This window comes from Panicum virgatum, chromosome 4K (genome assembly GCF_016808335.1).
Source record: "Panicum virgatum strain AP13 chromosome 4K, P.virgatum_v5, whole genome shotgun sequence".
NCBI lineage: Eukaryota > Viridiplantae > Streptophyta > Magnoliopsida > Poales > Poaceae > Panicum > Panicum virgatum.
In genome coordinates, this window is record NC_053139.1 from 245,386 (window position 1) to 270,342 (window position 24,957).

General features: G+C 49.0%; 1 protein-coding gene across 6 annotated transcripts; it reads left to right on the forward strand.

The window, feature by feature from the left end:
* The first annotated feature begins 562 nt into the window (after positions 1-562).
* LOC120702318 (glycine--tRNA ligase, chloroplastic/mitochondrial 2-like) lies at positions 563-24,925 on the forward strand. 6 transcript variants are annotated; one of them, XM_039986045.1, is made up of 36 exons: positions 564-896; positions 975-1,025; positions 1,118-1,185; positions 2,752-2,833; positions 2,932-2,995; positions 3,195-3,250; positions 3,379-3,456; positions 3,792-3,866; positions 6,613-6,683; positions 6,838-6,954; positions 7,048-7,149; positions 8,174-8,294; positions 8,431-8,517; positions 8,668-8,754; positions 9,238-9,339; positions 9,575-9,638; positions 10,091-10,146; positions 10,624-10,695; positions 11,597-11,679; positions 11,784-11,832; positions 17,369-17,431; positions 18,030-18,119; positions 18,215-18,301; positions 18,443-18,517; positions 18,597-18,655; positions 21,874-21,967; positions 22,046-22,288; positions 22,354-22,448; positions 22,635-22,725; positions 22,790-22,894; positions 23,057-23,095; positions 23,445-23,534; positions 23,713-23,814; positions 23,969-24,050; positions 24,131-24,216; positions 24,313-24,925. In XM_039986045.1, exons 1-36 carry the CDS (start codon positions 648-650, stop codon positions 24,409-24,411), a joined length of 3,234 nt encoding a protein of 1,077 aa, XP_039841979.1. In that variant the 5' UTR covers positions 564-647; the 3' UTR covers positions 24,412-24,925. The 6 variants fall into 6 exon arrangements, with proteins under 6 accessions (XP_039841981.1, XP_039841982.1, XP_039841979.1 ...); XM_039986046.1 differs by having other exon boundaries at positions 22,046-22,264; XM_039986049.1 differs by having other exon boundaries at positions 573-896; positions 2,908-2,995.
* Positions 24,926-24,957: the final 32 nt, after the last annotated feature.

Sequence of the window (24,957 nt, forward strand, 5' to 3'; positions counted from 1 at the left end):
GTGGCAGTGGGTCAAGCGGCGGCGGTGTGGCGCGGGGTGAGCACCAGCGTGGCCGGGCGGTGCCGACGCGCGTGAAGGCGCAGCCCGGTGCCGCGCAGGCACTGCTCGCGGCGTGCGGCGGCGACTGGCGGCCATGGCGAGTGGGCGCTCGCGCGAGAGGGAGAGGGAGAGGCGTGGACGGCTCAGGCAGCATGGAGAGGCTTCGGGAGAGGAGCGTGCTGGCCTGCGAGCGAGACAAGGACGGCATGGGCGGGGACGCGCGTCGTGAGCGCGCGCGAGTGGCGTTCGTGGCCAACTTGACCACGGCGACGACGCACGGGAGAGAGAGAGCAGGGAACACGTGGCTTGATAATTTGTTTACCAAATTTGAATCTTCAAATCTTGTTTAGCACTCCTAATTGAGGGGTGTTACAATATGTAACCTCGAGCTAAATGCGTACTTTGGAAAGATCAAGTGGAAGTACGTCTTCAGTGCAGGAACACGTACTGAGTGCTGCCGACTGATTGCCCGTCATCGTCTTCGCCCTCTTCCCGCTTGCTCGCTCCCTCCCTCCCTGCCCTCAACCCATTATCTATCACCTACCTACTGGTATATACCACCGCCCCCCCCTCCCTTATCCTCCTCCTTGCATGCTCATTCCATCTCCATGGCGCCTTCCCCCATCGCCGCTTGCCGGCCCCAGGCGCTACTGACGCCCTCCGCCGCCTTTCCTCTTCCAAGCCCCGCACACTTCTCTCCTCGCCACCGCCACCGCCGACGCCCTCGCCTCCCCCTCTCTTCTGCTCCTGCCGCCGCAGACGGCGACGCCTCCTCCTCCGCCGTGTCCGCCGCCAACCAACGGGAACCTCCCGCTTCCTCCCTTCTCACCTTCCAGCAGGCCATCCAGCGCCTCCAGGTTCAGTTCAAGTCCTTGATCAATGCTCCCCCTTCCCGCTAATTAATCCACACCTACTCATTTTCTCTGCCCCCCCAGGAGTATTGGGCCTCCGTAGGATGCGCTGTCATGCAGTGTAGCAACACCGAGGTAACGTACCTTGTTCTATTCTTCCGCATTGTTACCCCCTTAACTACAGATTGGATTGGATTACATTGCTTTCATCCACCACTGAACTCCAGGTTGGAGCAGGCACAATGAATCCTTTGACATTTCTTAGGGTCTTAGGTCCTGAGCCATGGAACGTTGCGTAAGTTCGCCTTCCCATCCCCTCATCATATAAATGTGTACCCCCCCCCCCCCCCGCTCTTTTTTTTTTAATTCCTACACATTCCGCTCTACAAATTATCAATGAGTATTTTTTAGATTAAGGGAAACCTGGTCTTGAACATTCATGAATGTTACGACTACAAATGAACACAAAGCCAGAAGCTTACACAAGTACGACTCCACACCTCCAACCAAGGAACACAAAAGATAAGAAAGGAAGAATTAAGAAAAAAAAAGCATGAAAGACTAAGCTTCGAACTTCTTCTACGTCATTCCTTCAACCTTGCTTTGGTCCTCATGCAGTAACAAAAATCTCCCATCAACTGTCTTCTTAAAAACTGTTGATGTAAGGATTGTCGATGGTCCTGTACTGTCTGGTCACCCTGATCAGGCACCACCGTTGCTCCAAACTGATCAAATGTTGCCATCAAGGACTCCAAGACGGCGCCTTAAGAGGAGAGCAGCATCAAGATGTTGTCGGTTCTTTGGTTTTCACCTGGATCTGTCCCTATAGGTTGAGGTCCTTACGGTAACGCCTTCTAGAAGAAAAACAATGCCCATGGCACCATCATCACCGGCAGTCGAGGGCCAAGCTAGGCTTTCGCCCGAGAACATGCACACCAAGAAGCAATGCACGGCGACCAGCGACCCCTGGCAGCTCCACCAGGATTCCCATAGGGCACCCAGCAGATCCCAGACGGGAGGGCGGCAATCGGAGACAAGGCCCCCCACGGCGGCAGCCACCGGAGGCGAAAGACGTCCTCTACCTATAGCTCAGCCTAGTAGAGGTTGGTTTCGCGTGTGCCGTCGCCGCCGCATGCCATTGGGGCCGCGGGCCACCGCTGCCGCCATCACATGCAGGGGCCGCAGCCGCCGCAGCCACGGTGGCGAAGCCGAGGAGCACTCGCCGGCGACGCGCTGGGAAAGGACCCCGCCGACCGTCGTCGGACCTCGGTCTCGAGGCACCGCGCAGCAGGCCGCCGGCCGCCGGCCGCCGGGCCCCCGCCACGGGGGGCCATGCCAGGCTGCCTTGAGAAGGGTCACCGGATCCGGGCGGGAGGGGAACGGATCGAGCTGCAGATGTACTGCCATAGCACCATAGCTCAAGACAAGATGGGGTAGCTGGGGGAATAGGGGAGGAAAGGAGGAAAAATCATCCGGCCGACGCCTTCCTCAAGCCTGTGCGGGCGGCGGCGGTGCGGGGTAGTGAGCAGAGAGGGCGGGCTGTGGGGCGGGGGCGGCGGCGGCGGTTCCGCCTGAGTCGCCTTTGGGGGGGTGGGGGTGGGGGAGGAGACGAGGGACTAGGAGCCTCCTATAATAACTTTGTTGGCCCCTTCCCTCTTCTTGGTAATGGCTGGCTGAAAATAGTTTCCCAATAGCTAATTCTCCCTTTCTCAAAATATTGAGACAAAATACTCTCTCTACGACAGTATTATATATAAGGCTAAAATACTAGGCCCTAATGAAACTGATATGGATGCACTTCAAATCAGTTATTGTCTGGTCACATTCTGCTCCAATTTCTACTGCAAATGTTTTCTTGAAGGTATGTGGAGCCAAGTATAAGACCAGACGATAGTCGCTACGGGGACAATCCCAATAGGCTTCAACGCCATACTCAGTTTCAGGTAGACTGAAGTTTCAGATGCTCCTTCATATCTTCTTTTTAATTGACCAAACCATATCCATTAGCTGATTTCAGGTATTTAATCATTCATGCAAATAGGTAATTTTGAAGCCTGATCCTGGAAATTCACAAGATCTCTTTCTGCATAGCCTTTCAGCAATAGGTATTACTAAATATGATCTAGCTTCAGTTCTATTACAAGCTTTGCAACAACAAGGAAGAGTAATGTCTAATGTCATAGTTTTTTTTTATTAATGAAATGAAAGGCTCAAAGGATGCATGGCAATGTTCTTATGTTCCCTCTTTCACATTTTTATGAACATAGATGAAGTCAGTGATTGGTTTAATTGTTTGTCTCACAGGTATTAATGTTTGTGAACATGACATCCGTTTTGTTGAAGACAATTGGGAGAGTCCGGTGAATTCCTACCTCCGTTTGCTGTTATTCTTTTATGCTGGCCCATGTCCTGGTTGAAGTATTAACTGTTTCTGCACTAGATTAGTCTTGTATATTATCATGTTGATGTTTCTTCTTACTGATGACAGGTTCTTGGTGCTTGGGGACTGGGCTGGGAGGTTTGGATGGATGGCATGGAAATCACACAGTTCACATATTTTCAGCAGGTAGGTCTAACAAAAGAGTATGCATTACTTTATTACTTCTGCTCAAATCACACTAGGACCACACAGCTATTTGATGTGCATATCTTGGATGTAGCCAAGAATGCAAACTAGATCAATATACAGTCACTCGTTTAAAAAAAAAACTAGACCATCCAGGTGGAACTAGATTATTTGCATCAAGAATAAAATAGCACCCAAAGTAGAAACTTTATATATTCAAAACTAGATATCCTACTATCCTAGGAGTAGTAACTGGGTGATTTTGCATCATCTCTTCGTTTATTCAGAATTTTCATTTGCTATTCATGTCTAACCTCTGTACATTTTTTTTGTAGTCAGGAAGCCTTCCATTGCAGCCAGTTTCTGTTGAAATAACATATGGACTTGAGCGTATCCTCATGTCACTTCAGGTCGGTCCAGTAATGGTCTTATACTTCCCTTGTATGAATCATGCATATATGGTGTTCTTTATTTCTATTTTTTCCTGTATAGAATGATAAACATTACTCTTGGTTTTGTTGATTATTGATCCTTGACTCCTGTTTGTTCGTAGCATAACAACTGTGATCTTTAGCCTAGGTTTCCTCTCTCTCCTCTCTCCACCCTCCAGCCCGCCGCCGCTGCCGCCGGCCACCATGGCCGGCCGCCGGCCCCTCCTCATCCTCCCCTCTCCTCCTTCCCCTCCCTCGCTTCCCTTCCTTCCCCTCTCTCTGCGCCGGCGCCATGGCCCGCTCGGCCTACCAGGCCCGCCGCCTCCCTGGCCCTGCTCGATCCCGAGCAGGGCAGGGCCGCCGCCGCCGGCAGGGGCCTGGGGGCCGCCGCCACCGGATCTGCCGCTGGAGCGGCCGCCGCCTGGGGCCGCCCCGCCGCCGCGCTGGCCGCCCAGGCCGGCCCTGGCGCGGGCGCAGGTGCGCACGGGGCCCAGGACGGGGCTGCAGCCGCCGCCGCCGCCCAGGTCGTCCCTGGCGCGGGTGGGCCCGCCGCCGCCCAGATCGGGCCCGCTGGCACCCAGATCGGGCCTGCCGCCGCCGCCGCCCAGGCCGTCCCTGGCGCGGGCGCGAGCGCGGGTGGGCCCGCCGACGCCGGAGCCGTCGCCGCCGCCGCCTCCTCCGGCTCCCTCTCGAGCCGAGCCGGAGGTATACCACCCGCCAGTCATCCATCGGGATCCTCGGCATATCCATCCCATGGTGACTCGGCGGATGGCGTCTCAGGCCGCGACTCTCTCCGCCACCGAGGGAGAGCCGCGGGTCTCTCCGGTACCCTCCTCTGTCCGCGACGCCTTGGCGGATCCTCACTGGCGTCGCGCGATGGAAGATGAGTACGCGGCTCTTCTTGCCAACCAGACGTGGGACCTTGTGCCGCGTCCGTCTGGTTGCAATGTGGTGACTGGCAAGTGGATCTGGACGCATAAGCGTCGGGCGGATGACACACTGAAGCGCTACAAGGCTCGCTGGGTTCTCCGGGGGTTCACTCAGCGGCCTGGTGTGGACTATGATGAGACCTTCAGCCTAGTCGTGAAGCCCGCTACGGTGCGCACGGTCCTCTCGCTTGCGCTCTCGCGCTCTTGGCCTGTGCACCAACTGGACGGGAAGAATGCGTTTCTTCACGGCACTCTGTCAGAGACTGTCTACTGCTCTCAGCCAGTGGGATTTGTGGATTCGAGTCGTCCGGATATAGTCTGCCGGCTCAACAAGTCTCTCTATGGACTGAAGCAGGCTCCTCGGGCTTGGTACTCTCGGTTCGCCACGTTCTTGCTGACATTGGGGTTCGCCGAGGCCAAGTCTGACATGTCTCTCTTCGTCTACCGCCATGGGTATGAGACTTCCTATCTGCTGCTCTACGTTGATGACATTGTGCTCAGCCTCTAGTCAGCGGTTGCTTCAGAGTGTCATCTCCTCTCTGCAGCAGGAGTTTGCTATGAAGGATCTCGGTCGGCTCCACCACTTCTTGGGCGTCATTGTTGAGCCTCGCCCGTCTGGTCTTCTCCTGCACCAGCGGCAGTACGCACTCGATATCCTGGAGCGGGCTGGGATGACTGATTGCAAGCCCTGCTCCACTCCTGTCGACACTCAGGCAAAGCTGTCCGCTGATCTGGGTGATCCGGTGGCTGATCCTACTGCCTACCGGAGTCTGGCTGGTGCTTTGCAGTACCTCACCTTCACCAGGCCGGACCTCACATACGCTGTCCAGCAGGTTTGTCTCCATATGCATGATCCCCGGGAGTCACACCTTGCTGCGCTGAAGCGTCTCCTCCGCTACGTCCGTGGCACTGTGGATCTCGGCCTGGTGCTTCACCGCTCATCCTCTGCTGATCTGGTGGTCTACACCGACGCTGACTGGGCTGGCTGCCCGGACACTCGTCGCTCCACTTCCGGCTACGCCGTCTTCCTGGGCGGCAACCTGGTCTCCTGGTCGTCCAAGTGGCAGCCGGTTGTCTCCCGCTCCAGTGCCGAGGCTGAGTACCGGGCTGTCGCTAACGGCGTAGCGGAGGCGTCCGGGCTACGACAGCTCTTGGCGGAGCTCCACAGCCCGCTCGCCAAGAGCACGCTCGTCTACTGCGACAACGTTAGTGCCGTGTATCTCTCCACCAACCCCGTCCAGCATCAGCGGACGAAGCACGTGGAGATCGACCTACATTTCGTGCGCGACAGAGTCGCAATCGGCGATGTTCGGGTACTTCATGTCCCGACTACCTCCCAGTTTGCTGACATCTTCACCAAGGGGCTGCCCTCCTCGACCTTCTCGGAGTTTCGATCCAGCCTCAACATAGCCGGTGGCTAGTTGTGGCTGCGGGGGGTATTTGCCCTTTGTACTCTATTTGTACTCTCTTCTTGTCCAGTCTTGAACACCGCTGCGTCGGTAGTTCAGACTGCGGGGGGTGTTAGCTTTCTTGTTGTCCAGTCTTGAACACCGCTGCGCCGGTAGTTCAGACTGCGGAGGGGGGGGGTGTTGGAGTATATTGAGCCCATGTGTATAGAGGCCCATCTAGAGGCCCATGTATAGGTATTATATATACCCACCCTTCTAGGGTTGGAGGAATACAAGCATTATTCTCTCCTACACTAACTTTTCCGCTAAGATTATTTCAACCTTACTCTGCTCGGTAGTATGACCTTTGAAAGAGCTGACCTTACTTTAGTTTAGATGTTGTGACAGGGAGTTGATCATTTCAAGAATATACAATACACTGAAGGAATTGCATATGGAGAGCTATTCCTTGAAAATGAGTATGTTTCTTCTCGACTGTTTTGGATGCTATGCTTATATTTTCTTTTTCTTTAGCACTATCCCTGCATTTCCTCCTCCTCCTCCTATATATCATGCATAGCAATTTTAATTGTGCTTAAGCTTAGGACCTCGTTTCTGGTTTCTTGACTTCAGGAAGGAGATGAGTGCATATTATTTAGAGCATGCGGATGTCAATCACATTCAAAAGAACTTCGATGATTTCGAAGAAGAGGCTCGCTCTTTATTATCATTGGGTCTGCCAATTCCGGCGTATGTTTGAATGATTTATATACCAAATTCTTTTGGACTGAAAGCAATTAAGTGGTAAATTGATAAGTTGGACCTTGATTTGTAATGAGCTAGGTACGATCAGGTTCTGAAGGCCTCTCACGCTTTCAATATTTTAGACTCTAGAGGTTTTGTTGGTGTAACTGAGCGTGCAAGATATTTTGGTCGCATGCGAAGGTGTGGAACTCTTATCCTTGTTTTCTCTGTGTTTTTCCTCACTTGTTATGCTGGAAACTATCAGTTGCCTCTTTGTTCCTAGTTGAGAAAGAGCACTTCTGTGCTTATCATTTCCAGTAATTAGGGGATACCCATATAGCTGTATTGAACTGATTCAGTTATTTCCATTTTACAAATGTCTTTGCAGAGGTGTAGCATCCTGCATTTTATTTTTAGTTTTAATATTTCTCACTACTTAAATTTTATTGTTTTACCTACCTCATTCTATGGGCATAGAATTCTTAGTTGACTGTATTAGAAGATATGTATAGCTGTAGGTGTTTATTCACCTGCCATGTATACTTGATTCCTTTCCATGTATACTTGAGCCCATTGGCAGTGGCGGAGCTAGCATTTCAGAGTTGGGTATTCCCATCTCAAACAAAAAAGACTAGTCCAAAGCTGTATAAAATAGTTTACAGGTAAAAGCTATACAAAAAAGGCTATCACAAGCCTGTCATGTACATATAAATGGTCAAAATGTGATCAATTAATTGTATTAGAATACTTCGACAGCTAATACATAAGAAGCATGTGTATATGTTTGATGTATACTTGGTTTGGTGTACAAAAGTTGGGTATTCCTAGGAATACCTAGGCATCAATGTGGCTCCGCCACTGCCCATTGGCTATATATGTGGTGCTCCCCAGTCTTTGCCTCTCTACATGGTATCAAGAGACCAGTTCAAAATTCATAATCACCTTCCTTTTCTGCTGCCTTCAACCTCTCCTTTCTGATCTGCACCGTGTGCTCCTGCACAGCGCAGCAACCCCACCAAGCCGTGCGGCACTTATTCACCTATAGCTATACATATCTTCTAATAGACTGCCTCATGTTACACTATATTATTTCACTGAACTGATTTGGTGTTTAACCATCCATTAGTTTGCTACATTGTTTGATATTGGTTCAGTACTCTTCTTTCTTCCAGCTTCTGCATTGAATTCAAAATAAAATTATGATCTTGCTGAATGTTTTGTGTAGCCTTGCTCGTCAGTGTGCTCAGCTTTGGGTGGAAACTCGAGAAAAACTTGGGCATCCATTGGGTACTTATGAAGATGCTAACCTTATCTATCCTCATGTCTCTGAAAAGCCTAGTAGAGAGGTATTCCATTTACATGAGTTCGTACCATTGAGTGTTTTTAAGGAAAAAAATAGACAAGATTGCGCATGTATGATGTTGCAGACTATACAAAACAAAACAACATTGTCTAACTTAGGCCCTTTTTTCCGTCCTTTAGGAAGTGCAAGGGCAGCCACGGGCGTTTGTTCTTGAAATAGGAACGGAAGAGTTGCCACCCCGTGATGTTGTAGAAGCAACCGAACAGGTAAAATCAAAGTTCTTCCTGCACCTTACAAGACAGATTTCAATCCCATGATGATCCTTGCTACACAAATTTTTCTTTTCTGGATAGAATTTTCTGACTTCATTTCATAGTGAAATGACCTGCAGTTTATTGTCTGTTGATCTTCTCCAGCTTGAGAAATCTCTAGTTAACACATTGGAGAAACGTAGGTTGAGCCATGGAAAAGTGCACTCTTATGGGACACCAAGGAGATTAGTGGTATCATGTTGATCATTCTTATCTTACATTTAGTTTCCGACAAGCCCTCTTGATGTATTTTTATACACCATCACATTTTCAAGCTTTGTCAGAAATTGTAGACACTTGAGTATCTAAAATATTTAGACAAAGTGTTCTTTCTGTGAGTAGTCAGTCAATTTGGTGTGATTTCAGGTTGAAATGAATGTGATAACCTGATGACTTGGCCGATTTCATGGTGGAGAATTTTTTCCCCCCTACTCATTAGGCTTCTCTGCATTTGCTTAGCATGTTAGGGATGTTTTGTGCTTTTAATCACATGGAAACAACAAAAAATGGTGCGCATGAACAAGTGAGCATTTTTTGAAAGAAGTTATTTCATGGTAGCATCTTTTAGTTATGTTTGTTTTATGAGAAGTCCTTGATATATTGGACCACTGTTTTTCTTTTCACATCAGTACTTGTCAAATCTGTAGCTATAAGAAGTCCAGCTTTGCTTTACAGATTGTTGTTGAAAATCTTAGTATGAAGCAAACAGAGGTAGAGGTTGAAGTACGTGGTCCACCAGTTGCGAAGGCATTTGACCAAGAAGGAAACCCCACAAAGGTTGGCTATCCAATTGGCTATACTCTTGTTACTGTTCTTGGGTCTCTTCTGTAGCATGGTGCATGAGTATTTGCATGAGGAAAATTTATTTTGGTTCTTAATTAGAAGTGAAATTGTTTGCAAAAGCTGTGTTTTCTACCATTTCTACTAAGGGGCGTTTTCTCTAGAATAATTTCATATTTTATTTAGCTTGTATAGGGATTCTTACAGAATAATTTTCTTTATTCTTATCCAGGCTGCTGAGGGATTTTGTCGAAAGAATAATGTCTCTGTAGATTGTTTGTATAGAAGAACAGATGGTATGCAAAACAAGCTCTTCCATTCTTAATATTGAAATGCCACTTCCTTTTAGAGTTGCCAATATATGTTTCTAATGTTTGTGTTTATCTTCATAACTGCACCATTTATATTGCTTATTATGATTGGTTACCTACTTTTATCCCCACTTCCTCTTCCTGCTTACTATCTCTATCTGAATCACCATATGGAATTGATTGCATGGAATTTATAGTAGAACTGATTATCTGTGCAGCTCAATATAGGTCACAGAATCATATTAAAATCTGCCTCCTATATCTGATTACTCGACGGCCGTGTTGAGACCTTATACTCAAATTAACGGATAATGGTTCATACAAGGAACATATGTAAATTATTTAATTATTTGATCCTACTTTCCCTTTTTAAGCTTGAATATCCCTCCTTGTTGTCCAAAGAGGCCTAAGTTTCATGAAAAGTTTATATTTTACAGGCAAAACAGAATATATCTATGCTCGAGTCAGAGAGTCTGCTCGTTTTGCTGATGAGGTTCTTTTTTATCCTTTATATTTACTTGACAGATGATTGTATTGGGGTAACTGGTGTAGGAAGTTTGGTTCCTTGTATATTTATAATGTTTATAGAGTGGACTTTTTGGCACTGGAATGGGAATGATAAACATTTGCGCATTGGCTAGGCTTTCTTGTGGCACCTTACTTGTATCCTAATCAACAAATTAGTATAATGAATTCAAATTTTGGAATTATTGGTTCCAGATGGCAATTTTTCACGTTTAAGCAGATTGGATGCTCCGTCCTATTTACCATTAGTCAACCTCCACAATTTGTAATAGACTAGGTGCTATATTTCTTTGTACTAAGAGTTAATAAGATAAGAACCTTTAATGGGCCATTGATAATTTAGTAGGTTCTGTGTTCGGGATCATGTCTCTTCTGGTGCCTAGCTCAACATGCGTGATTGGGCATATTCTGTCTCTGTTAATTAACTGTAGCATGTGAATTGCAGGTCCTAACTGAAGATATTCCTACTATTGTTTCTGGTATTTCGTTTCCCAAGTTGATGCGCTGGAACTCCAATGTACGTGTACCCAAAAGGCATTGATGCTACAATGTTACTATTTCTCTAACACGCAGGAGATATGCGTATCATTTCATTAAAAGAAGAAAGTTGTTATGATTCAGGCCCTTACTGCATTATGATAACCACACACATGCCACTAACCAATCGAGAGACAATCCAACAACCTAAAACCGCTGATTGGAGGTCCATCGCCCCTTCTGTGCACCACAGTGATCCTTTGTTGTGCACAGCTTGCAACCCTTTATCTGGGCCTGGTGACACACCTGGGTGACCTAGACCGACAGTGCTCCTCAGATATCATAACGCACTTGCGATCAGTAAATGCTTTTTGCATGATGTCCTTGGTGTGCACCAGTGCGACAAGATTAGGGGCAAGGTCTTCGTCTGTTTGACCATGTAACCAGCGATCTGTCCAAAACTTGGTTGTCATTTCATCACCCACTATTGTTTCTACTGCTACATAGAACATTGCCCTGCTGTAGCCAAGATTAGGTGCACCTGTGTATTTAGGCTGCGCCAAGGACGCGATTGATTGGTTTTCTGGAACCACAGCCGCAGTAGCCGCAGAGCCAAGCCGTTTGAAGGTCATGAACGCCGAGGCCTTCATATTGGATTTTGTTTGACTCACTCTTTCCCAGGATACTAAACAAATGCCACCATTAATTTTCTGATGCTGCTTCCAAAGAAAATTCCGCTTAATTTTGTCAATCCCCTTAAGAGCCCATTTAGAGGCAGCAGAGAGAACTATTCAAACCATAATCAATCTGCCAACATGGTTCATAAGTGAGGCTTTCCAACCTGGAAGATAATCTGCAATCGTGTCAATTAGCTTTACATATCTCATTACAAGTTTAATGCAAATTTGCGTGCCACTCACTCTGGATTATTTCACTAACAGATTGTTTTTAGTCGTCCAATACGCTGGATCTTGGCACTTCATGGGGATTTTGTTGTGCCATTTTCTTTTGCTGGCATCTCTAGGTAATACATTTTGTATAATTGTATTAGTTCTGAACCATTTTTTGTTATGAATTCTGAGTATTATTATTCCTATGAATTATAACTAACATGATTTCCAATGGCAGTGGGAATTCATCATTTGGCCTTCGTAATTCTTCTGTGGCTAATTTTAAGGTGCTAATTGGGCTTCCTTGTATGTTTCTTTCGTTACTTCTGTTTGATGTTAGTCTCGAGTAAGAATGTTGCTGCATAAACTAAAAATTATGATATTTTATACTATTTAAGTTAGTTCTTTTTGACATCTGCCCTTGCTCTTGTATCATACAGAACTTAAAATAACTAAAGCAGCATATTACCAACTAATTCTATTGATGTAATTTCTGAACCCTTGGGGGGGTACCCCTTTCTTCTTAGTATAATGATGCGCAGCTCTCCTGCGTGTTCGAGAAAAAAAATGTAATGTAATTTCTGTAGCTCAATGAACTATAGTTATACAAACTTGCATACTGGCTCAATTAGAAAAAAACTGTGGTTGTATTAGTTTAGAGGTATTTCACTTAATACATGCCCCTTTGCCTGCAGAATTTTTTTAAAAAAACTCAATCAGGGGAAAGGACGTGACTTAGCTTTTAGAAGGCCCCACCTAAGCCTGGCTGTTGGTGTATATGTGAGCCCATGTATAGAGGCCCATCTAGAGGGCCATGTATAGAATCTATATATCCCACCCTTCTAGGATTTGGAGGAATATACAATTTATTATTCTCTCCTACATGATATCATTAGCTTAGGTCTCTCTCACCTCTCTCCTCTCTCTCCAGCCGCCATCAGCAGCCGCGCCGCCGACCTCCTCCTCCTTCCTTCCCCTCTCCTCCTTCCCTCCCGCCCCTTCCTCTACTCCACGCGCCGCCTGGGCCCCTTCCTCTGCTCCTGCCGCCGCCGCCGCCTGGAGCCGCGCGGGGGCCGTGGTCGCCGGCGCTGGGGCCGCGCCAGCCGGTGGAGGTGCTGCCGCCGCCGGGGCTGGCGCCCTTGCCCCTGGATCCGCCGCGCTGGCCGCCGTCCCTGGCGCCCCTGCCGCTGGATCCGCGCTGGACGCCATCGGCGCAGGCGCCGGGGGCGCGAGCACGGCCGCCGCCGCGGCCACGTGGGACCTGGCCACCGCCCGATCCGGCCCCTGGGCGGGGGGCGCGCGACCGCTCGCGCGCGGGGTTGGTGGCCAGCGCTGCTACGCGGGCCAACAGCCCAGTACAGGCCCAAGCTGGAGCGCGCCCACCCAGGGCTGCCCCTGGCCACCGCCGCTGGTGCTGCACCTGGCCCCCTGGGCCGCCGCCGCCACCCCCTGGGCCGCCGTCGCCGCCCCTGCTCATGGCATGGCGCGGCATATGGCGGATGCCGCCGGTCAGCACCGAGTGGATCGCCGACTCGGGTGCCTCCTTCCACACCACCCCAGATGCCGGTATCCTCTCTTCTGTCCGACCCCCACACCCCTCTTGTCCTTCTTCTATCATGGTTGGTGACAGGTCTTGCCTTCCTGTCACCGCCGTGGGTTCTGCTCCTGGTTCTTTTCTTCTTCCAAATGTCCTTGTTGCTCCTCAGATGGTTCATAACCTTCTTTTCATTCGTCAGTTTACAGCTGACAATTCTTGTTCCATCGAGTTTGACTCTTCTTGCCTCACTGTAAAGGATTCGGCCTCCCGGCGTCCGCTACTCCGGTGTGACAGCACGGGGTCCCTTTACACCCTTCGCCTTCCTTCTTCCGCTGCACCACTCTCGCCTTCTTCACCCTGGCCGTCTTGGTCTGCCGCGACGCCGTCTTCCACCACCTGGCACCGCCGTCTTGGTCACCCTGGCCGCGACATTCTGGCTCAGCTCAGTCGTAGTACCGATGTTCCTGGTACTAGGGCTCCTGCTGAGCCCCTCTGCCATGCGTGTCAGCTCGGTCGTCATGTTCGGCTCTCTTTTTCTTCTTCTTCGCATGGGACGCATGCCTTTGATCTTGTTCATTGTGACCTGTGGACCTCTCATATTCTCAGCCTTTCTGGCTATAAGTACTATCTGGTGGTGGTCGATAATTTCTCGCACTACTCTTGGACTTTTCCTTTGCGCGCCAATTCTGAGACCTTTCCCACCCTCCTCCACTTTGTCGCCTGGGTGTCCACTCAGTTCGGCCTCACCATTAAGGCTGTCCAGTGTGACAACGGGCGTGAGTTCGACAACTCCACCTCCCGTTCTTTCTTCCTCTCTCGGGGTATTCAGCTGCGTATGTCTTGTCCGTATACCTCTCTCCAGAACGGCAAGGCTGAGCTGATGATTCGCACGACGAACGACGTCGTGCGCACCCTTCTGATCCAGGCCTCTCTGCCCCCGCGCTTCTGGGCTGAGAGCATCCACATCGCCACCTACTTGCTTAACCGCCTTCCGTCCACTGCTTCTCCTGCTCCCACTCTACATCACGCTCTTTTCGGTACCCCTCCTCGCTACGACCACCTTCGGGTCTTCGGGTGTGCGTGTTATCCTAACACCTACGCCACTACTCCTCACAAGCTGGCGCCCCGCTCGACTCGTTGTATGTTCCTTGGTTACTCCCCTAACCACAAGGGGTACTGATGCTTTGACCTCACCTCTCGCCGCGTCCTGATCTCCCGACACGTTGTGTTTGCCGAGTCGGATTTCCCCTACTCCGCCTCCTCCACACCTCCTGACCCCGAGCTGGAGTCTCTGTTTCCGACTGACCCGGTGGTTCAGCCACCTTTTCCTGTCTGTCCTTTCCCTGCAGGTTTTCCCGGCACACCGGCGCCGCTTCCGGTGATCCCTGCTGCGCTACGCGCGGCCCCGGTGCCCGCGGTCGCGCCACAAGCGGCCCCGGTGTCTCCTGCTGCGCCACGCGCGGCCCCGATGCCTTCCCATGCACCTGCGCGGTACGCTCAGCCGGTGCAGGTGTACCAGCATCGTTCGGCGCCGCCTCCGGCTCCGGAGGCTCCTGCGGCGCCTACACCGGAGCCGTCGCTGCCGCCTCCTACACCGGAGCCGCCGCCTCCTACACCGGAGCCGCCGCCTCCGCCGACTCGCTCTCGAGTCGAGCCGGCAGTGTACCATCCGCCAGTCATCCATCGGGATCCTCGGCATATCCATCCCATGGTGACTCGGCGGATGGCGTCTCAGGCCGCGACTCTCTCCGCCACCGAGGGAGAGCCGCGGGTCTCTCCGGTAGCCTCCTCTGTCCGCGACGCCTTGGCGGATCCTCACTGGCGTCGCGCGATGGAAGAGGAGTACGCGGCTCTTCTTGCCAACCAGACGTAGGACCTCGTGCCGCGCCCGTCTGGTTGCAATGTGGTGACTGGCAAGTGGATCTGGACGCAAAAGCGTCGGACTGACGGCACACTGGAGCGCTACAAGGCCCGCTGGATTCTCTGGGGGTTCACTCAGCGATCTGGTGTGGACTATGATGAGACCTTCAGCCCAGTGGTGAAGCCTGCTACTGTGCGCACGGTCCTCTCGCGCTCCTGGCCTGTGCACCAGCTGGACGTGAAGAATGCGTTTCTTCATGGCACTCTATCAGAGACTATCTACTGCTCTTAGCCAGCGGGATTTGTGGACTCGAGTAGTCCGGATATGGTCTGCCGACTCAACAAGTCTCTCTATGGTCTGAAGCAGGCTCTTCGGGCTTGGTACTCTCGGTTCGCCACGTTCTTGCTGACATTGGGGTTCCCCGAGGCCAAGTCTGACACGTCTCTCTTCATCTACCGCCGTGGGGATGAGACTGCATATCTGCTGCTCTATGTCGATGACATTGTGCTCACAGTCTCCAGTCAGCAGTTGCTTCAGAGTGTCATCTCCTCTCTACAGCAGGAGTTTGCTATGAAGGATCTGGGTCAGCTCCACCACTTCTTGGGCGTCACTATTGAGCCTCGCCCGTCTGGTCTTCTCCTTCACCAGCGGCAGTACGCACTCGATATTCTAGAGCGGGCTGGGATGACTGATTGCAAGCCCTGCTCCACTCCTGTCGACACTCAGGCGAAGCTGTCTGCTAATCTGGGTGATCCGGTGGTGCCTACCGGAGTCTGGCTGGCGCTTTGCAGTACCTCACCTTCACCAGGCCGGACCTCACCTACGCTGTTCGGCAGGTCTGTCTCCATATGCATGATCCCCGGGAGTCACACCTTGCTGCACTAAAGCGTCTCCTCCGCTACGTCCGTGGCACTGTGGACCTCGGCCTGGTGCTTCACCGCTCGTCCTCTGCTGAGCTGGTGATCTACACCGACGCTGACTGGGCTGGCTGCCCGGACACTCGTCGCACCACTTCCGGCTACGCCGTCTTCTTGGGCGGCAACCTGGTCTCCTGGTCGTCCAAGCGGCAGCCGGTTGTCTCCCGCTCCAGTGTTGAGGCGGAGTACCGGGCTGTCACTAACGGCGTGGCGGAGGCGTCCTGGCTACGACAGCTCTTGGCGGAGCTCCACAGCTCGCTCGCCAAGAGCACGCTCGTCTACTGCGACAACGGCAGCGCCGTGTATCTCTCCACCAACCCCGTCCAGCATTAGTGGACGAAGCATGTGGAGATCGACCTACACTTCGTGCGCGACAGAGTCGCCATTGGCGATGTTCGGGTACTTCATGTCCCGACTACCTCCCAGTTTGCTGACATATTCACAAAGGGACTACCCTCCTCGACCTTCTCGGTGTTTCGCTCCAGCCTCAACGTAGCCGGTGGCTAGTTGTGGCTGCGCGGGGGGGGGGGGGGGGGTATTTGCCCTTTGTACTCTCTTTTTGTCCAGTCTTGAACACCGCTGCGCCGGTAGTTCAGACTGCGGGGGGGTGTTGGCTTTCTTATTGTCCAGTCTTGAACACCGCTGCCCGGTAGTTCAGACTGCGGGGGTATTGGTGTATATGTGAGCCTATGTATAGAGGCCCATGTATAGGATCTATATATCCCACCCTTTTCGGGTTTGGAGGAATATACAATCCATTATTCTCTCCTACACTGGCCCCAATAGGAACCTCGCCTGTGTTGCTGCTTTGGCACCCTGGGGCCCATCTGCATCCGTTGTGCAGCGAGGTGGGCACAAATGTGGCAGTACCCAGGGTTTGAGACCGCCTGGGCTGGTGACACCTCACTGGGCGCTCTACCATTGAGCTACACGCTCTTGAGCCTTTGCCTGGAGAATAGTTGCCAATTTTTCTGTCCATGCTAAAATTGACCCCTCTTTATTTTATGTTAGAGTATATTAGGCAACTCGGGATATGGTTAGTTTAGGATTGATTGTAATCCCGGGATAACCTTCCTTATCTCTAGGAGATGCTACTTGCCCTTCAAGCCATGTACTCCTATATATTGCCCTAGAGGCTCAATGCAATATATCCCACGCATTATACTCAATCTTACATTTTAAAAGCATTAATTAATGCACATTACCTGGTACCATCTAATGTAAGTTGCCTAGTTGCTGCATGATACAAAGATATGATGGATACATCCAGTTAGTAATTTAGGTTTGACTTTTAGTGCTTGCACTAATTCTGGGAAGGTTGCGACCCATCATAATAGAACTAATTATTATCTAGTAGAAGATTGTGAAGCTTGTGGCGTAGTACCTCCCTTTTTGAATTTTCTGCATCCAGTATGGTGATGCTACAGCTCGGAAGCATTTGTTACTGTTCTGTTGACATCCAGCTAATCATGTCTATCAAGTAATCTAAAACTTTCTCCAATTTTCAGGTGGAAACTGCAGAATCATATTTATCTGCTGTGGGGAAAGCTGGGCTCTTGATTGATATGCAGGTGAGATGAGCACATATAGGTTCTTCATACACACATATATGACCCACAAACTCATTTTATTCTTGTTAGTTAATAAATCATGTTTATTTTGGGGGTTCCTTGCAGAAACTTGCAATTTCATGTAATATTTGTCATTAGAATTTTGATTTGAACATTTAGTGTTGGTTAACTTTTGTAGCCTGCATGAAGCAGGGAAAAGGTTAAATGGACTCATTAATAATTTTCAATTGCAGCATTCTTGGTTTTACTGTAATTACAACAATAACAACATAGCCTTTTTTCCCAAGCAAGTTGGAGTAGGCTAGAGATGAAACCCGAAAGAAATAAGTTCAAGGTTCAGACACATTGATAGCTAGTCTCCAAGTGCTCCTATCCAAAGCTATCTCTTTAGAGATATTCCAATCCTTAAGGTCTCTCTTAACCGACTCATCCCACGTCAGTTTAGGTCTACCTCTACCCCTCTTTACATTATCGACCCGCTCAAGAACCCCATTACGCACCGGCGCCTCAGGAAGCCTTCGTTGGACATGTCCAAACCATCTCAGGAGGCCTTCGTTGGTCTTACTGTAATTAAGTTTCACAAAACACTCCACTGCAGGAGCGCAAGGAAAAAGTCTTACGTGACTCTAGTATATTGGCTAAAGATGTCGGTGGAGATTTCCTTGCGCCTGATAGCTTGCTGCAGGAGGTAGATATTCCTTTCTTCAATGTTTCACTTCTTATCATAATTCCTACTGTCAGAAAGTGTGACCTATCCCAAATATTTCAAACCACATGATGCAGGTTGTCAATCTTGTGGAAGCGCCTGTGCCCATCCTTGGTCAATATGATGATTCCTTCTTAGAACTTCCGAAAGATGTACTGATTACGGTATGTTCAGCTTTTGATTGTTGATGCCTATTAGCTGTACAGTTTTTTTATTCTGACGATTTGCTGACCAAAATGGTAAGCCTGCTAACATGTAACCTTGTTTGGTAATATTTGTAATGTGCTACATTTTTGCAAGTGCAGGTTATGCAGAAACACCAGAAGTATTTCGCTGTAACTTCCAAGTCCACAGGCAATCTGCTACCATATTTTATCACTGTGAGAGGATCTTTGCCTGTCTTATACTTGATAATTAAGTAATGCATTTGCCCCTTAGTTTAACTCACTTTTCTTTTAGGTTGCCAATGGTGCCATTAAAGAGGAAGTTGTTCGCAGAGGGAATGAAGCTGTTCTCAGGTTATGCAAAGGCGCTGTGATAATTTTATAAACTATTCACGGCGTGCATTTTAATTTCAAGTTATTTGCATGAACAACAAATCACCATAGTCAACTAAACAACATTATGTTTGAAGTTTTCTTTCTGTGCCCTCTTGTAGGAGGAATAGAATTGGTGTAATGGATGATTGTATTAGCTTGAGCCTTAGGGCTGAATATATAGGGGTACATGACTTGGAGGGCAAGGAGCCTCTCCTTCTAGATATGGTAGGATACGGATACAATTCTAATCTACTTAATATAGAGATATCCCTAATATACTCTAACATCCCCCCGCAGTCACAGCGGGAGCGTCGCAGACGGTGAGACTGAGAGAAGTCGACGAGCTGACATACCCCCGCAGTCACAACGGTCAGTGCGCCGCAGATGCTGTGGCTAGAGTGGAAACCCACAAGGTTGCTCAAGCAGATGGTAGCCCTTTGTGCCGATGTCGAGGTAGCCGAGCTAGAGGGTGAATAGCCATGGTCGAGAATACCATGCGTAGGGTAGCCGTGGTCGACGTAGCTGTCGAGGTAGCTGCACATGAAGCCGCTGGCGCACAAGGGGGCGCCAAACAATGGTGGCGCGGATGCGCCGAAGACGAAGACGGTGACGCGTCGAGGACGAAGTAAGGATGACGCCGTCAAACCGCCAAGGCCGAGGCGAGTACCGGGTTTGCCAGACCTAGTAGCGCGTCGGGGACGAAGGCACGTGCCGGTGTTGCCAATACCGGATGTACAAGGGAGAGCGCAGAACCAAGTCACGGAATGTAGGGGACCAGCAGAGGAGGTCTCGACGACAGTTGCGGCGCAGAACGGCGAGGGAGAAGAAGCCGAAGTAGCTCGCGGTTATCGGAGTAGACGAAGTAGAGGCGACGGTGGTGGCGACAAGGTCGTGCTAGACGTAGCGTAGAGATAGAGCAGTCGAGCACTAGCCCAAAGGCTAGCTAGCTTGGCGTAGTGGTCGCGGCGGCGGCGGTCATAAAAGTCGGTGAAGAACTCGAACAGCTTGACGAAGACCATGTGCAGTGCGCAGCGACACGTAGTCGACGACGAGGTCGTGGATGTGGTCGGCGGCGGTGAGGATGCAACGGCGAAGGAGACCACGGGTGGCACCACTGCTGCCCTATGAGGCGATGCAGCGGCAACCCTCCATACTCGGGGAAGTGGCGCGCAGTACGAGGACGGACGTCACGGGAGCCAGGTGGATCACACACGTCGGCTGATCAGATCGAGTAGCGTGAGGTGAGACGACGATGGGCGAAGTCGGTGAAGGCGTCCCGATCGGTGGAGGCGACGACAAGCCGGCGAAGGTTGACGTGCGGACGAGGCGACAATGTAGGCGGCAGCGCAAAGAGCGCCCCTAGGGTGCCGGCCATCTCGCCATGCCGCAGGGTCGGAGAGGAAGAAGTGAAGTTGACACCGACGTTGCAGTAGAGGCGCGAGGTCGACGGGCGGCGGGTGACACAATCTCGATCAGTGATCGAGCAAAAGAAAAGACGATGCAACAGCAGGTCTTGTATTATCCCTGGGTGCGCGTAGCACAGAAACCCCCCCCTATCCTCTTCCCTATTTGCCCACCAAGGTGAAACACACCACAGTGCGAGAGGGGGAAAAAGAAAGGAATAGAGGAGGGGGGGGCGAGAATCCAAATTTACAGTCGCTCGCTATCTTTTTTTCCTGGCGATCGATCCAATAACACTCCAAACCACCACGTGTGTGGGCCCACTATTTTCCACCATTTTCCTTTCCGTGTAGCTCCCTCACCTCATTCCACAATCAACATCCACTCGTTGATCCCCTTCTACTTGCCCTCGACAGGAACGGCCGACAAGCGGCGCAACACCTCAGGCTCAATGACGCAGTGCCTCGCCTGCCGCAAGCTTGCTGCCGGAAAACGGCTTGGGCTTCGCCCGTTTCGCGCGGCCGTCGGAGGCAGCTCGAGCTCAGCGTCGGTACGATGTTCGGTGAAACATCGCGGTCGTCCTTCTTTTGAATTTTTGGTGCACAAAAAATTTGATATGCAACTTTGTTGGACCGACTAGTAAAGCTTCAACTCCAACTTTTTGGTTGTGAACAATTTTTGCAGAAAAGTTATGCACGCGACAATATTCTCATGTGAATTTGTGATAAAAATTTACAAAATTCTCATTAAAAACTTGGGACAAGAAATTACAAGTACAAATTATACAGAAAAGTTGTTTGCAAAAATTCTTTAGAAATAATTTTTCTGAAAAGATGGCATGAAAAAGTTTATACATAAAAATTATATATAAAACTTTTATACATAAGTTGTTAACTTTCTAAAGTTGGAAACTGGTGGAAGATAAACTTTCCAAAAGGGGAAAGTTTGGCTTTGTCGGAGATCGCTCGCTCAGAATGTTGCTGGCGCGCGCTCGCGAACTAGAGGTGGACGGCGGAGAGCTCTGGAGGGCGGGCGGCGTGGGTCCAGGCGGCGGCGGGGGATGAGCCCACTGGAGCAGGTGACACGGCCGGCGGTGGAGGTCCCCATGCAGCGACGATGGGGCGACAAAGGGGGCGGGACGGAGCGGAGTGGCCGCACGAAATCCGCCGGCGACGAGTTGAAGGCGCCACGCCGAGCACCTGCTGCCAGCACAGGGTGGGAGGGTGGGTCATGGGCGCCGTCGGGAGACCTCGGCTGCCACCACGGCAGCGCCGGTCGGGGTCGTCGGTGGCTTCCATGGCGGGTGGCGTGGTACGCCACGATCTACTGCTGCTTGACGCTATGGGGCGGCAGACTAACGGGATCCATCGTGGAGATCGAAGAGGGCGTTGCCCCCGGTGGAGATCGACATGAGTGATCTCCCCGGGGGCGCGCTAGAACGCCGTCGAGGGGGCGCCCTTGATGGGCGCTGTTGGAGACGACTGGCGGCGCGCGGAAGGCAAGGGCGCGGGTGGCGGCGGCGGAAGATTTAGCCTAGAATCCCAAACCCTAATCTCGTGATACCATGTAGGAGGAATAGAATTGGTGTAATGGATGATTGTATTAGCTTGAGCCTTAGGGCTGAATATATAGGGGTACATGACTTGAAGGGCAAGGAGCCTCTCCTACAGATATGGTAGGATACGGATACAATCCTAATCTACCTAATATAGAGATATCCCAAATATACAACACCTCTGAAATTTTTGTTTGATGAGAGAAGTCAACTTCAGATTCTGAATGGGTGTAGAATGCAGGGCAAGGTATGAGGATGCCAAATTCTTTTATAAGATGGATACACAAAAGAAATTTTCTGAATTCCGTTGCCAGCTTAGTGGCATTCTTTTTCATGTAAGTATACTGTCCTGAATTCTTATACTATTAATTTTATAATGCTTGCCTTATATAATATTTACATCTGTTGAATAGGAAAAACTTGGCACAATGCTCGATAAAATGACACGTGTTGAGAATATCGTTGCTGAATTGACCCTTATTCTTGGAATAAACGAGACAGTGATCCCGATTATCAAAGATGCAGCTGCATTGGCTATGTCAGATCTCGCCACTTCTATTGTGACAGAATTTACTTCACTTGCTGGAATTATGGCGCGCCATTATGCTTTGAGAGATGGCATTCCTGAAGAGGTTTCTGGGTCTTCTTTAAATGTGGTAAATTGGTACCAACTTGTCTTAGCATTTTTCCCATTTTGGCTGAGTAAATATTCATGTCAAAGATTGCAGAAGCACTATTTGAGATAACGCTTCCTCGGTTTTCGGGTGATGTGTTTCCAAGAACAGATGTTGGCATAGTCCTTGCGGTTGCTGATAGGTACGTGTGCACACAGAATTATCCCATTCCCGACATTGAGAAAATAACTTGCATGTTGCATTTGCTAATTTTGTTAGCGCACACACAAATTTTGTGGGAACTTCTTAGATCTACTATTGCATTTCGTTTGTCCAAGAATGTATACAAGTTAGAGAGGTTGCTACCCTTTAATCATTTGTTTCACAGATTGGATAGCCTAGTTGGCTTGTTTGGAGCTGGATGTCAGCCAAGTTCTACGAACGATCCATTTGGACTTCGAAGGGTCTCTTATGGACTGGTAAGGAAATTTGAAAAAGTACAAATGTCATCAAATAAAATTTTCTTATATTTATTTTACCTAGGTCCAAATATTGGTTGAGAACAAGAAAAGCTTTGACCTCAGACGGGCCCTCACCTTAATGGCAGAGGTGCAACCCATTAAAATACAGAGTGATGTTATAGATGAGGTCAGTATGCATTTCAGTTTATGTTCATATACTATTGTCATTTAGTATGAAAGCGGTTCCTCTGTCTTAACGTCATGTGACGTGGTTAGTGACCACGACAAAAGATCTATGTGCGTTTAGTGTATGATTCCTGACTGCTTTTATTGTCAACATCATTTTTAGGCAGTACAATTCATCACGAGGAGACTGGAACAGCTTCTGGTACATATCATCTTGATCTTTATGATAGTTATACACATATTATGATTTTTCATTTTGGGTATCTACTAAGGATAGAGATACATGGTTATATCTACCATGGATTTAGAAGTTTTTTTGGATGTACAGATTAGTTTCAGCATTATGATTTCTTTCTTCTCAAAGTTAAATAATTCATATGTATGCATACCACCATGCGACAAGTTTAATATAGCTTCAAGTGCTGTGCTGATGTTGTACTGGTATATCTGCATTTCATGTAAAACTCAACTTGCACCATGTCATCAAAACTTTGGTGGATGATATCCATTAGGTTTTTGAAAGTGCCATATATTCTTGTCATTTTTATCAGGTGGATGAGGGAATTAACTGTGAGATAGTCCGCTCAGTGCTTATGGAGCGTGCAAACTGCCCTTATCTTGCAGCACAAACAGCAACTGAAGTAAGATGTTATGTACCTCTCAGACATCCTCCCCCAAAGATTCTTCAGTTCTTCTAAGTATTCTATGAAGTCCTGAACTGGATATGGCTTTCAAATGTGTAGTACTTTGCTGAATTGTATGAAGGGCTTTGGGTTTGTGGTTAACCGTTTATGGTTTTTGTTATATGGACACTTGCAGATGGAAGCATTTTCAAGGACGGAAACTTTTCCAAAAATTATTGAAGCGTATTCAAGGCCAACGAGAATCATACGTGGAAAAGAAATTGAATCTGCTTTGGAGGTACTGGCTTAAACATGTCCATCATAAAATGTGATTACATTTGAAGTTACGTTTTAAGTTTTTGACTCGGCAAGCAGCCCATAACCAGTCTTGAGTAACTATTTGAATTGGTCATTTGTGCAGTAGCTTTTTTCCTAACTGAATTTATGTGTAGGTGGACCCAAGTGTATTTGAGAAAGATGAAGAAAAAGTTTTGTGGTGCGCGTACTTGGAGGTTGCTGATAAGATCCATCCTGGTACACATTTTTCATTTTCACTATTGTCATGATGGTTTGCTTCTCTGCATTCTCCCTGTTTACCTGTACTGTATCTGTAGGTGTTGATATTAAAACCTTCGTGGATGCTTCTCTGCTCTTGATACAACCCCTAGAAGATTTCTTCAATAATGTTTTCGTCATGGTGGTGAGTTTGAGATGCCCTTCAATAACCTTTGTTTCTGTTGCTGCTGCTGCTGATCCTTGCTGGGTTTCTTACTGATATGGTGCATGTCATGCACAGGAAGATAAGAGAATTCGCAACAACCGGCTGGCGCTGCTGAGAAAGATTGAGAGTTTGCCCAAGGGAATTGCAGAGCTATCAGTTTTGCCTGGGTTTTAGCCGGGGAGCCTGCATGGTTGCCTGTAGGTACCACTTTCACTGCTGTTGCTCGGTTATGAGCATGCTGCAAAGCGAGTCTAAAAGAGAAGGGCAACTTCTGCTGGTGCTGGGATTTCTGCCCGAGCAGATTTTGCCTATATTCACTGCCAGCAAACTAATTTTGTAACAATATTATCTAGCAAAGCAGTGTTTTAGAAGCAAGTTTATTTAAACCTCCTCAGTGCTTGGTAAAGAATTGGCTTCTCAGAATCCTTGCAACGGAGAGCAGCAACAAGATTTAGATCGGTTGATGAGCACCTACTCTTCCTGTTTTCAGTTGGGCCTTTCGGACTGAATGAAGAAACGGGAGTTGAGATCACACTTGGGTAGGAAGTGAGATTTGAGTTGATTTGATTGGTATAGGAAAGCAGGATTATTCATTATGTCTGACATAATTGATATACTAAGACAAACAATATTGTGGGAGCAATCAAAAGAAACAAGGAATTAATACAGCATGTTACAGTGGAAAGCAGATGGATGGCCAAAGCTTTTGGAATTTGTGCG